Source organism: Fundulus heteroclitus, chromosome 10, assembly GCF_011125445.2.
Source record: "Fundulus heteroclitus isolate FHET01 chromosome 10, MU-UCD_Fhet_4.1, whole genome shotgun sequence".
NCBI classification, from domain to species: Eukaryota; Metazoa; Chordata; class Actinopteri; order Cyprinodontiformes; family Fundulidae; genus Fundulus; species Fundulus heteroclitus.
This window is the reverse complement of record NC_046370.1, coordinates 4,134,419-4,148,631: the sequence shown is the minus strand read 5'-3', so window position 1 is coordinate 4,148,631 and position 14,213 is coordinate 4,134,419. Positions and strand designations below refer to the sequence as shown.

Here is a 14,213-nt window from a genome sequence, read left to right as displayed (position 1 = left end):
CTGTGCCAAACTCAAGAAGACGGCAAATACGCTCGGCTCATTAGCCTACAAGCTGGGATAATAGTAAAATGATGTTTCACCCAAACCTAAAAAGTTATGTTTGCTTTCATAAATGGAACATTTTGCCTAAAATGATCACATTAACAGGCACAAACGAATTGAATGACTATGAGGTACCTTTATAAAACACATTCTCAATTAAAACAAATTTGAAGGCAAATCTGCAGCTCAAAATCTTTTGCAGTTTTTTTCTTCTTCAGATAAATTGTTCCTATAAGTTTTGTAAAACGTTTGGATTTGAATGCAAGCTTATTTAGTGTCAAACATTTCCCCCTGCCTCTGATGTCTTTTGTCACACCTCCAAAACACACACCAAGGCGGATCCTATGGTGAGAGGTTAGTTCTCTAATTGTCAGTATTTCCAGAGACTGTTTGAATCCTCCCACAGTTAGCATAGGTTGCTCTGCAGGAAGAACACGTGGGGCAGGAGAAGACAGACTCACTGGTAAGTACAGTTATACAAAGTTCCCATGTTATTTTCATGGTGCATATGGATTAATTCTGGATTAGTTAAAGGTAACCTTGCCTGTAAACTGAATTCTTGCGGGATTCGAGCGTTCACAAACACACAACTACCCACCATGTCTCGCTCCTGTCTCAATCGTTTGTGCCCGAACAAAAAACGGTTTGGGCCAATCACGTTACAGTGTTATGGTTTGAGATTGACCCAGATTGATAATGTGGAGAAGCGGAGAATGCTACACATCACTAAGCTGGCCAGCCAGGTGAAGTTAATGGAGCAATAAGCTAAATTTCATCATCTTAGATAAAACTAAAGAATTGTTTTGTAAAGAACTAAATGTAATATTTCATATCGACTATGGTATGACGTCACACCATCTCTCTGTGTTGTTTGGGCAGGCCGTGCCATGTGGACAGCCACCTATCAGGGCTAAGCTTCTGCCTGCCCATAAAAAAGTTACGAGTTGCTTACTTCTTCACTAGACATGTTCCTCTGAAAGGTGATGCTGTTTTGCTGCAGATTTATCCTCTGCAAATATGCGTGGCTTGTCATACATCTTGTTTTGGTCTACAGACAGTGCTCAACAGCCCACTTAGTGGTGAAACTTCACATACTGCTCCTTTAATTCTATATTAAAATAAATACATGCATAAATTACTTTGTTAGCAGCTTGCTTGCTGCCAGTCCTCTGCATGCACAATGAATGTCAGCACCAAGCCGTTAGACGCAATAGAGCTAAAACAGTAATAATTTAGTCCAGTTTATTGTCAGACTGAGAAAAACGGGTTATGTATTTTAATGCAGTACGTGTAAACATTGTTGAGTTGGAAAAAACAAGTAATAATTAACAACATATTAGAAAATGCATTATCAGTGAATAAGCAGCGACTTTTTTAAGAGCCGTCATGCAGTTCTAATTCTGCTTTTTCACACAAGCCCTGTAAAAAAAAATAATAATAATTACACACACACACAATCTAGGATGTTAAATGGAAATAATTCATTGGTTGGAAATCTAAAATATAACTAGTTTTTTTTTTTTTTATTCTACACTGTGGAGGTAATAAACACACAGACGTACGCATCATCAGTCAATATTTGCATTTTATTCAGATTTTGCTATGTGACAAATCCATCATTAATTGTCCGTTTAGGAATTCAAGTAAATACACATGTGCTTATGACAGTTAGGTTTTAACACAGATCATGGGTGGTAAATGATATACTCAATGTTTCATGGAAATAGTGCTAAAGAGGCAACACAGCCGACATTAAGCAACACATGCCATCTTCAGTGGATATAAAGAATACATCAAAAAGTAAATAAAAAAAATGTCCCCCACATTACTGAAGACTATGACATTGACAGATCCTAACTGCAAGATAACGTGATCACTACACTGAATACTTCACGCAGATAAAACTATTTACACGCTGAAATAAGTTTGAGACGAGTTAAGGGAGCAGAACGCGCCCGTTCTCTTAGTGAAATAAATAAAAAAATAAAACTACTTACAGGAAACTTGTACAGAAACAACATAACTGCCAACCAGGGCTTCACATTTAAATAAATAACACGCACAGTTCTCTCAGGTTGTAAAAAAACAGAAAAGAGAAAAGCCCTATAAAGGTTACATTCAGAACTTAGGCCTACAGGTTAGGAGGAAGGAAATCAAGATGTGAATGTGTGGAAAAAGCCGATGTTCTTGATTTCTACAGCTCAACAGAAACACTTTCTACCTGCACTGTATCACTTTCATCCAGGCAAGGGAAGCTGTAGATAACGGTCCTTTGATGAAGTGTTATCTTTTGCTTGACACAATGGCTTTTCTTTGTGTTTAAAATTCTAATCCATAATAATAACAGCTGTCTGATAGGATAAAAGGGATTATAGCTTCATTACCACCGACATGAAGTTGTGGTTTCTGGGATCAGCGTTTCATCTAGCCTAATTACCATAAGCCTCTGGGACCAGACCTCCCCGCTGTCGGATGATAATCAGTGTGTGTGGATCAATTCAGTTCTGACCAATTACAACAATAACACCCGGCCAACAGTTAAAGGAAAAGGTTTGAAAATGAAAGAGTGAAGACACAGCTTCAGTATATATTGCACTAAAATTCAAACTAGTTAGAGGTTACTTGGCACTAAGCTCAAGATATAAAAAAAAAGAGAAAAGGTCAGGCCTTTTGGAGCTGGAATACTCCGAGTTTAAACAGTAATAAATCAGTACAGGATCTGAGTCAGTAAAAGGTTGGAATGTGAGTTAAAGGTCTTAAAAATGGACTCCTTCTGCAAACTGTGCGAGAAGGAATTTAACCGGAGCAAGTCACAGAGGAGATGATGAACGATTTGTTACATAAAAACCTGACGATTAGGTTGTGTGTTTATTCAGACACCGTATCTTTTTTTTTTTTTTTCAACGGCCATTTAAGGTTGGTTTGTGCAAGGTTTTGTAAATTGATGGTTTTCTTATCAGAAAGCAGTGCCAACCAAAGAAAACAACTTTGATTTTTAATTCTAAACATATTAAACTGATTTAAAAAGCCATTTTTTTTGTGGACAAAAAAGAGATATAAGTAAAAAAATCTTTTACTAAATGTTGCCAACACATCATCGTGAGGCGTTGGGGATCGCAGGGAAATTTTACATTTCCCTTTACCCAGGAATTGTTATTTTAAATCTAAAAAGGAAAGTGGATCATACTTCAAACCCTAATAGTCAGTTTTTGACCACACAAAGGAAAATAGCTAGTATTTCAATTCAATAATCAATTTAAAAATGAAGTTGAAATAACTAATCTTTTCCATTGTTGTTTTTCTGATAGGTAAATGCCCTTACCATAAAATGTTTACATCATGTCATCGTCAGTATTTAGGCTAAAAAATCCATTAAATATTTTATTATAGAATAGGACTGCTTAGCCTATTAGATTAACTCTTTAACAAATTTAGGCACTGGTAGACAATTTCTTGTGGATGACTTCTCTTTTTTTTATCCACATATTCTTTTGTTTTGTTTTTTTTCCAATGAAGCTTTGCTCAGGGAAAATAACTAAATAAATATTATTTCATTACTTGTCTTAATTACATTGAGACATGTTAACTTATTAGGAACCCTTTAGGATTAGTGATATGTGAGGGAAAACCCAACATACTTAACAAATGAAAGATTAAAAATACATCTAATTATGTTCTAAAGCAAAAAATAAACTAAATGATATCAATTTATTTAAATAGGGAAAAGCTACGACTGAAAATGGGAAATACTGACCCAAAGTAATTCTAGTTATGAATTTTGTTTACAAAAATATGTCCAACAACTTTAGAATCTAAGCTCAGACGATACATTGATATGAACAAATACAATTTTATCTCACATTTTCTTTAAAATTAAATAAAGGAAAAAGTGGACAACAAAAGTAGCACAAAATAAACAAAACAAAACATCCTGACCATCTAACTGCAAAAGAGAGAATAATAAGAAGAAATGTGCAAAATGCTGTTGGGACAAAAATCACAAACAAATCTTTGAGCTGAACTCTGCACTGCTGCATCCAAAAGAACCACGAACTTAGAAGAAAAATGTCTCAGTTTGGGTGTTTATCCACTTACAATCTTGGTCACATGAGATTGAGAAATTTGGAAATGGTGGCGTAATATTTACGTGTGTACAGACTTTGTTGGTCCTAAATGTGTAGTGTCCTTTCATTATTACTGAAAAACCGCTATTTTCTTCTAAAGTATCGCATTAGTTGCCACAATGATGAGTAACAAGAGAAGCGAGCTCTAAGATTTTCTGTGCAACAGCTTCGATCCTCCTTAAAAACAGCTTCACAATTAAAAGTTAGAGGCAGTTTCTTCAGCCACATGAAACTCAAGCAAAAACAACCGTGAGGTTCCACAGTTCCTCCTGAGCAGGAACCAAAGCTACGCTCTCTCAGGATGCCGTCGCCTTTTAGTGCACGTATGTTAGTGTTCAACGGTTGCCTCGCAGCTTCTATTAGTGAACATAAGTGGAAAAGTTTACAGATCTGCCTCAAACTGAGCTCTTACAGCACTACAGAACCCAAACAGTAAGAGAAGAACCAAACAAGCCCGCTTGCCTGCCTCCTTCACAACGTCGTTATCCACGAGAGGAAGAATGAAATCTCCTTAGACTTAAAAACCCCTTCAGCTTAATCAAGATCTTCCTCCATCTGTTACTGCTGGAATATCAGTTTACATCAACTCAGTGCCACCTTTCAGCCATCCTAACTAGAAAACAACCCGGTGGACAGTTTGTTAGACGTATTTATCTGTTGAGCAGCTCATTTAGCAGTTTAAAGTCATACTTATTTATCTATTGATTGTCCCTCAGGGATTTCTTTCCTCCTGCTCAACAGAAACAAGAGGAATATTTTAGTGCTATTTAATGTCCCTGAAGACTGCGATTAAAAACAGCTGCCGCTGGTACTCTGGACCCTCTATGGAGCCACAGCGATCATCATTAACTCAGAGGAACGGGATGGGGCTCCTGGTGGATTCCCAGCTCCTGTCCATCATTCAGCCAGGTGAAGAAACAAGGCTGGCATCCTCTCCAAGCGCCAAGAAGAATCTACCTAGACATCCACAACTCTTCACAGAAACACTTCAGAACTTGTGGAAAAAAAAAAAACAGGGGGATCCTTCAAGTTTACGAGTAGTCAGTGCAAGTTTTCCCTCCTGGATCTCATTTATGGATCTTCCAGTTCCTAAGGAGGTGGAGCCTCAAGGCGCGGAGCGTCAGAGAGCAGCTGGGAAGGTGGAAAAGTTGGAGATCTCCGTGAAAGGAGGAGGACGAGGAGCCCTGGATGAACCTTCCAGCCTCCGTGCTACCTTCAGTCACCCACGCCTTAAGACCTGCAGCTGCAGAGAGATACCCTGCAGGGGACATAGTTTGACATTTTCTTTTATTTTTACGTTTAAAACAACAACAACTAACTAATTTAAAACTGTCACAGAGACCTCACATGGATGCACTGAAATGAAAGCACAAGAGATGAGAACAAAACCAGAAGGAATGGGTCGTTGCTACAAAGTCACGCTGTTAAACTTCTTGCCTTTGCTTATTAGTGCACTGCCTTTAATTTGGAGTTGGTGGAATGTAGAGAACGACCTGAAGAGCGTTTTCCCACAAATTAGTTTCTCTTCAGACCACAAAGCACGACAGTGTGAACTTAAATGTTAGGGAATTTCAGCTGAAAAGTGTTTCATGCTGTATTTGTAATTCAGTGACAAAAAAAACCCTGGCACACTCTGGACCTTAGTGGCACTCCAAGTAAAAATGTGTGAAAAGCTTTGGAATAAAAATCTTTTAAATGTAACATGAGAATCAAGCCTTTTTTTCTCTTAGCAAAAAGCCACTGGACTAGATGAGCGCCTATGCTTATCTTGCCAGCACACACAGTTAGGGCAGTAAGGGTGGAAAAATAATAATAATAAAATAATTGAGCTCCATGTTAGAGAACTGCAGCACAGGGAGGCATCTTAGGGTAACAAAATGACCAGAGCAACCTTTAGATGCTTGACCGGTGATCCTGTGGGCCGTTTGTCAAGGTTGAAGCATTCAGGAGCAGATCCTTAAATTTATTTTCCTAATCTTTCTAGAGTCCTACATCGTCTCTTCTGCTCTCCTCTCATCAGGTCACCCCACGGGTTTAAAAACAAGATTTAGGTCTGGAGACTGAGACGGCCAGGGAGAAACGCTGATTTTGTTCCTGGTGAACCATTTCGCTGTTGGTTTGGCCAAATCTCAGTGATAACGGAAGACTCAGGGGCAACTCGTCTGTAGTTTCCAGCCAGAGGTCATCTAGGTTTTACTGAAATTGTCCTGGTGTTTTAAAAACATAAGGCCTACGAAGTAGAAACAGACCCAGAGTATCAGAGATTCTCCAGTGGGCTTAAAAGCAGCCATGACATGCTTTTTCCAAATGTTGCTGCTTTTAGTCCACAATCTTCACTCTATTTTAAGAAAAAGTAAAAATATCATCTTGTCTCTTGATGTACATTTATTATTTTGTCAAACTAAAATGTCCCTTTTCATATTTTTTCACTCATTGTGTGATCAATGGAAACACAGACATGGGAAAGGTGACAGTTTATTCTCTGCAGAAAAACAAGGCTGATTATGAAGGTATGTCTGCCAGACAGCAATAGTCAACCGTTCTTTTCCACCAAACCCACATAAAGGTTGTTACGGAGACTTGGTAACCATAAAAACCGTACGCGATTTGCTGCAGTCCTCTAACGGTGAGCTATGGAGATTATTTCCCATCTTTTAAATCACACTGACTGAAGACGAGGTGACTGGATGAACTCGTCCTTGTCACGCCTAAAGGGCCAGAGGCTAAGAGAAAAGGACCTGTGCGTCACATGCTACTTATATCAGAGAGAAATAAGATGTCCTTCATAAATTATTACAAGTTTGAAACTCTGATCAACTTAAAAAACAAATAAAATGCCTAAATTAGTTTTACTTTGAACATGCTGACCAGGGAGACCAATAAGTGTGATGCTCATAAATCTGAATAAATATACTAAAAGTTTGATCTTTCCTAATTATTTTCTTTCAGATTTGTGACATTTTAATTAAGATTTGTTTACGCACCTTTTGCCACTGTTGCCAATAAGTGAGAGCTACTGTGAGCCTACGTGTAAGTATGTCAGAAATGTGAGGACCCGGTCATTTCTCTGCTAACACTCAGCTCTGTGCGATGTTAAAGGTTACGGGCAGCATACGGTACCTCCGTCGCCTCTCCATGCACAGGCAGCAGGCAAACGGTGAGCCTCAATCCTGGAGCTCTGTCAGAGCCACACAGCATGCAGCTCGCTCGTCCTTACTCTGCGCGGGCCCGTCCGCCGCCACGCCCGTCGTCATGCTGCGGCTGCGACTGGTCAGCTTCTTCAGCTCGCTGGCGAAGGAAATCACTTTCTTCTTGTCCTCCCGCACCAACTGCAACAGCAAATCGTTTTTCGGTCAATGGCAAAGAATCTAAAAAGAAATATTCGTTTTGTTCTCCTCCAAGTAAATGTAAAGTCCAGGGGGACCAAAGTTGTGGGCTTTTTTATTGATTGATTGTGATCTAAATATTCATTTTTGCCAACATTATGGATAAAAGCACATGCAAAAGGCTTTAAAATAAGTTCACGCTTTATTCAGCAAGCTTTATTTCCAGAGCTTCACAGGAAAATGTGTCCAATTTAAAATAATGATAAATAAATTACAGCAAGACAAATAAAAAGGCGGTTAACAAGCTTAAAAAGTGCATGGTGAATCACAAAAAAAAAGCACAGAAAGGCAGAGAACGAACAAGATGGCAGCAGCGACGGGTACACAAAAGCCGTTGTGAATATTAAAACTTAATAACAGCATATTAAGGCACGAGCAGTAGATGTTAGAGCAAGATGCACAAGGATGAAGCACACATGTAGCAGCGGCACATTGTTTTCTATGACAAAACAGCAACACCGAAGACAGAAACACAACTTTAACATACACAATAAAAAGCTAAAAAACTATAAAAAGTCTATCGTTTTGTAAATATACTATTGTGTTTAGAGCTACCTGCTCTTTGAGTCTAAGAATAAACTTTCCAGCGCCCCGCCAGCGGTTCTGAGCTTGGTAGACGCACTCGTGGTCCAGCAGCACGCGCTGGAGAGGCTTGGTGGCGGAGGACTTCTTTGAACCAGCGTCCCTGGCGACCTCCTCCACCAGCACGTAGTCACAGGGCTTGGGATTGCACGGAATACTGTAGGAATACTTTGCCTTTGACAGAGTCTACCCACACACAAAAGAACAAGAGAATAGAGCAAAAACATGATATAAAAATCATAAAGGCAGGAGTCCATGACTTACTCGAAGAATTCCTCTCAGAGGCTCACCTGCTGGATGATGTCCTGAGCCGTGCTGTAGCGCGGCGCTTTGATCACAGTGTGAGGCTGTTCTGGGGAAACTTCGTGGACCTGGACTAAGAACATCTCATCCTCTCCTCCAGCGCTCCCGCCACCTCCTGCTCCTTCTTTGCCCCCCACCGTTGCCTCCTCCTCTCGGTCCAGGACAGTGTTTTTGTCATTTAGGTTCTGGAATAAGAAGAAGAAACAGATTTTAAAACAATAAAAAGGAACTTGCAGCGGTGCACCTCACTGAATCACAACATGATTGAAAAGTGTATCTAACGTGGTCTATTCAAACGTAACATTGAAAAAGAGACACTCACATTTTATATAGATTGATTACACACAGAGTGACATATGTCAAGTGTTTATTTCTGTTGATTTTAATAATTATGGCTTAAAGCCCTGAAAAACTTGAATATTAGATAAGTGCAATAAAAAAGTATGTCCATGTTTATGCGGTAAATACCATTTACTGCATCAACACTGCCTGTTGCTCTGCTAAGGTGTTAAGGAAGAAACAGGCGGCTTTATTCATCTGCAGTGTTGGCTCTGCTGTCTCATCTTCCGCTTGACAATACTCCATACAGCCGGGGCTTTAGCAACAACAACGTACTTGTAGCTGACTAACTGAGGCCGACGCACTTATCATACGTCCTGATCTTCATCTGAGACTCCTCTGCTATAGTATCTACCAAATATAGAAAAGCATCCCACATTTTCAATTTCATTTTCAAGAATAAGTTTAAATTTTTCAAAAATTGTGCCAAAAGTGGCACAAAAACATTAGGGGTCCACCTGGATTTTTTTTTTTTTTTTTTTTTTTTATCTAAACATGTACACCCTCTCAATTGCTTGTTGTGTGGACACCAAACTGGCTTCAGATGTAACGAAGTGTTGTTGTTTTTTTTCTTGCTAGGTAGGATTTACTTTTTGGGCATTTAAATCTCATTTACTCAGGCCCAGAAAAGTTTATTCTCAAATTTTTCACATCCACATCATCCTCCAGGACCTTTATGTTAGTTGATAACAAAGTAGCAGTTAAGCATTGTACAAGTTGAGAAATGCCTTATAATGCATGAGTACGCATTTCTTTTTGGAAAATAGACCCTCAGGCTTAAGAGGTTAAGCAATGACTTTGTATTACTTGTCTTTATTGTGGAGGACGTCAGCTGGAGGAGTCTACAGTCTTCCCTATGATTGTGTGCGTCACAACATGACATGTCTGTGCATAAAAATACTTTTTTTTATTGCTGTTATGTAGAATTCTGCTTTCTTGAAAAACTAAATTTTGTTTTTTTTATGCATTTGCAGGCAGTAATATTCCTGTTTAGTAACATCAAATGTTTGAAACACATGAGTGTGTGATGATTTTATATAATTTATGTTACTTTTTGAACTGAATTGCTCATAACATTGTTTAGCATCAGTGTCTCATTGAGATTTATTTGCATAAGATAACCACAAGAGGGCAGCAGAGGCGTAATGAACATGAAGGGAAGCGCAGGGTGCTGCTCAGCTTCTCTTTGTACCTCCTCTCTTGTCTTGAGGCAGATTCTCCCCACGTATCCGTCCTCGGCGTCCCAGCAGCTGACCAGCCGTACCACCTCCTCCTCAGGAGCAAGAGCGCGATACTGAGCACAGCGTTTCACCTCACTGCGTTCCTTCAGCAAGGGGACTTTCTCCTCACACAAGAAGTACTCTAAGGCATTGCCTCCAGATGCTACCACCTAAAAAATGGCAAATACATGGTAATTTAAGAGCCAGAGAAGGAAATATAGCACACTTTATTTTATTTCTGCTTCAGCTGCATATTAAATCCTCATTTCTGCGCGACGTACCATGTCCAGCAGCTGTTTGGCGGTGGTCTGCTCTGTGACAGAGAAGACTTTGAAGGGTTCTGGACCAGGAGCTCCATGCACCGTCACTCTGTGCTGCTCCGAAGCACGCTTCTCCTCTGAGCTGAAGAGCTGTGCAGAGAGCAGGACAGGCACAGGGCGGCCGGTTAGGAACCTTCCTGTTTTAGTCGTCGCTCTCGTCAGGAGCGAGGGAAAGTAAAACCGAAGCGAGTTCTGATGTTGCTGACTGGGCCAGCAGGAGTTGCTTTGAACATTCCTGGGTTGCAGTCTATCACATGTTAAAGTTTAATGAGGATGTGTCATTATGAAGGCTTTGAAGTTTTCCAAGTGCACTTAAGGGAGCCAATCGTGTTTGAACCTCTGCAATCTCAGCACCAGACCTGAAGAAAAAAAAAAACTCTTACCAAAGATGAGGGAGTGGCGCCCCCTGTGGGACCCTCCTCGGTTCTGTGGCTGTAGATAAATAAGCTGGACACTTCAAGAGGTTCATTGTGCTGCGTTCTCAGCTGAACGTGTCTGTAACCTGAAACACACACAAAAAAAAAACAATTACAATCTGACTGGATGTGTTCTTTTTTTATACTTTCTGAAAAGGACATGACAAGGATCCGTACCCCTGTGAACTTTTCCACATTTCGTCACATTACTCCCACAAACATTTGGGATTTTATTTGATAAATTAACAACGCAGTGTATATATTTGAAAGTCATAAATGGTTTTCAAATCTTTTTTACAAAAACTGAATGAACTTGAGTGACTGACTTTGTAGAAACTTCTTTTGATTGAAGTGTTTCTCAATATGTCGCTACATCTAGAAACAAATATTCTCTGCATTCTTTCTCAAAATGGCTAAAACTCAGTTGGATGGAGAGCGTCTGTAAAAGAAAAAAAAAACAATTCCCAAGTCTCGCCATTTAGTTTTAGATCTCAGCTTACACGGAGCTATTCCAACAGATGAATATGCCTTCTCATTGTAGCTCTGGCTGTATTTTCAGGGACATCCTGCTGCAAGACCTTAAGTGTTTTTCAGCCTTCAGCAGGTTTTCTTTCAGAATCGCCGCGTATATCAGCTCCATTTATATTCAACACCATTTCATGATGGGGATGGTGTGTTTAGGTTGAGGTGCAGTCTTAGTTTCCCACTACGAGTGATGGTTTCCATGTAGTACCACAACATTAATGCAGTCGCATCCGACCACAGCACCTTCTTCCACACGTCTACTGCTTCCCACAGATGCAGCAGACATGATAGTAGACATATAAATGGGACTTCTCGTGGCTTTCTTATAATGGATTTGATTTTTGTAATTCTTCATTAATAACCTAATTAAGGAGGGGAAGATTAAAAGCAGTGTCAACAGATTCTCCCACCTGAGTTGTGGACCTCCACAGCTCCTCCAGAGTGAGCATGGGCTTCTTGGCTGCTTCTCTGATTAATGTTCTCCTAGCACAGCCTGTCAGGTTGGGTTGAGGTCACGGTAGGTTTACATTGCTTGACTGCGACGTATTTCATTTAGAGTTTTAACCTTTCAGATTTTTGTTTGTAAGAAAATCTTTTCCTCCTGCTTTACAATTATATAATACTTTGTGTTGGTCTGTCACTTAAAATCCCGACAAAATACATGAAAGCTTGTGGCGTTAATATGAGAAAATGTGGAAAAAGCTGCAGGTGTATGAATACCTCTGCCAGATACTGAACATCTTAGGTTTGTCATGTGATTAGAGGTTTGGTGCTTCTGACTCCAACCTGGTTTGAGGGCTTTCAGAGGTAGAATCCTCTGAGCAGTGATCTGGGAGCTGTTGTTCTCCACCACGGCCAGTCGCAGGAAACACATCTCCTCGAAATGCACGGTGAACGGAAAGCGCTCGCTCCACATCGGGTTGAGGGTGTTGCGGTGGATGGGTTTGGTACGGAAGTGGTAGGTGTCCACCGACATTCCCAGAACGTCCACCTCGATGCAGGGGCTGCCGGAGGTGTTCCCCGGACAAACGTTCTGTCCAGAAATAAGCTGAGAGAAAAGCCCCATGTGAGACACCGTCATCTGTTACGACACATTTCATTAGGCACTACATAACCGGTGGGTCTGAGACTCCTGTATTTGCAGTCACTCTGACCTGCAAACAGGGATTAACCTTCTTTTAGACCGCCACACAGGGACAGCGTGTGATTTCTGTGTCAACTTACTCCTGTTTATGCTCTTTGTTCTGGTACATCAGTGTTTATGACCTGGCTGGAAAGCAAGCCGGCAAATAACACTTTATTGACATCAGCAACAACTTCAAAAGGGGCCAACCGTATCGTCTTCAATCCAAAAAAGGCAATAGAGCCAAGAGTTTCGTTTTTATTTTCTTCACGGACACCAAAATACAGAAATCCACTGGAATGTATGTATAGGCAGATTCATGGAGAAATCCTCGCTGATGCTTAAAGCGTTTGAAACATGCAGGAAAGATTGAGAATAAACGGAAGAAAGAAAATGTTCAAAGAGGAGACGGTCCTTCTGAGTGACGTTTAAACTCACTGTGAGGGAATATGCTGCCGGGCTCATTTTCTCCAGATCTCTCTCCATCGGACAGAACTGCTGATAAAGTGGACAGCTGCGGTCCCAAAGCACAGCAGGTTTCAGAACGTAGCCACAGCAGCCGTTAGCCTCGAACAACGCCGTGTTTAACTGCATAGGCAGGTCTGGGGAGGAGAGAGAAACCAAACTTTTAACATACACATCTAGTGGGCATTTCGCACAAGAAAGCAAAAGTGTAGAAGCAACTGACTTGAAACCCAGTTTGTGGGAAAAGGTGGCAGTGTTGGCTGACTTTAGGGAGGTTGGGGGATTTCTCACAAAAACAGTATGTGGTCGGCATGTTAACCACTCTTAAGACAGAATGGGATTGTCTCCATCTGTTTAACACTGTCACTCTTTCAAACTGTATTAGAGAGAGAGATTACCAAACGCAAACACTTAATGTGATTGTGAGCATCCTTCTCACATCTATTTTCATCAAGGAGGAGTTTATGTTTTAATCAAGTTAATGAAGCCATGATTGAATAGAAAATATGTAAAGAAAAGAGAGACTACTAACCTACAACGCTCTACAAAAACTACTGGCCCCTTTACAGATTCCCTCTGTTTTTTGCTTTGTTGACAGACTTAAACGTGTCAAATTAAAATCACTTTTTAAAAATACGAAAAAGTAAAAGTACAAATTATAAACAACTTAATTTTAAATGATAGCTGTATTTGTCATGTACACACCATTGTCACCGGCACCCAGGCCCTGTGTGATAAAGGTAACTGCCCTGTTAATTTATAAATTAACTGTGATTTACCTCTTTTTTTTGGAAACCCAAATAGTCACAAGCAGGCTTGATTAATCAAAAACGACTTAAATAGAGCCGTTCTGACAACATGAAGTAGGCCTAAATATCTTAAAAAGCCACCTTGATCTAAATTATTTCAAGAAAACACGGGAAACAAACTGATTGGCAGCTTTCAGCCTGGAAAGGTTTACATTGTGATTTCTAAGTCTGTGAGACATCAGCGAAACACAATTACAGAAAAAACATGAACCATTGGTGAACGTGCTCAGGATGGCTGGCCAAAAAAACAAAAACAAAAATAAAAAATGACCTCACTTCCCCCAGTTAAGGTCAGTGTTCATAATTCTGCAAGAAGAAAGAGACCAGGCAAAAATGGTATCCATGTTTTTTTTGTTTTCTTTTATATATACACGTCTGCTGCTATAATTTGATGGAACCATAAATTCTGGTCCCAGCACAGAACCTGGCAGAATAATGTCCAGATATCAGTGTGTGTCCTTAAGCTCAAGCACACTTGGGTTACACAGAAGGAATATTATCTAAAAACACCAATAAGTATAACTCTGGGTGGCTCAAAGAAAAAACATAAAATGAACAT

General features: G+C 40.0%; 1 protein-coding gene across 7 annotated transcripts in view; it reads right to left on the bottom strand.

The window, feature by feature from the left end:
- Window positions 1–1,609: 1,609 nt before the first annotated feature.
- Window positions 1,610–14,213, bottom strand: part of plce1 (phospholipase C, epsilon 1) — a 124,160-nt gene continuing 111,556 nt past the window's right edge. For 5 of the 7 annotated variants that reach the window (XM_036141807.1, XM_036141808.1, XM_036141809.1 and 2 more), the window contains 9 exons: window positions 12,819–12,982; window positions 12,044–12,305; window positions 10,700–10,818; window positions 10,278–10,406; window positions 9,969–10,166; window positions 8,425–8,622; window positions 8,108–8,320; window positions 7,384–7,495; window positions 1,610–5,424 (listed from right to left, as the gene is read on the bottom strand). In XM_036141807.1, coding sequence (XP_035997700.1) covers window positions 5,234–5,424; window positions 7,384–7,495; window positions 8,108–8,320; window positions 8,425–8,622; window positions 9,969–10,166; window positions 10,278–10,406; window positions 10,700–10,818; window positions 12,044–12,305; window positions 12,819–12,982 — 1,586 coding nt within the window. In that variant the 3' untranslated portion in view covers window positions 1,610–5,233. Of the gene's footprint in view, window positions 5,425–7,286; window positions 7,496–8,107; window positions 8,321–8,424; window positions 8,623–9,968; window positions 10,167–10,277; window positions 10,407–10,699; window positions 10,819–12,043; window positions 12,306–12,818; window positions 12,983–14,213 lie in introns of all 7 variants that reach the window. The other 2 variants (XM_036141812.1, XM_036141813.1) reach the window with 1 other exon arrangement.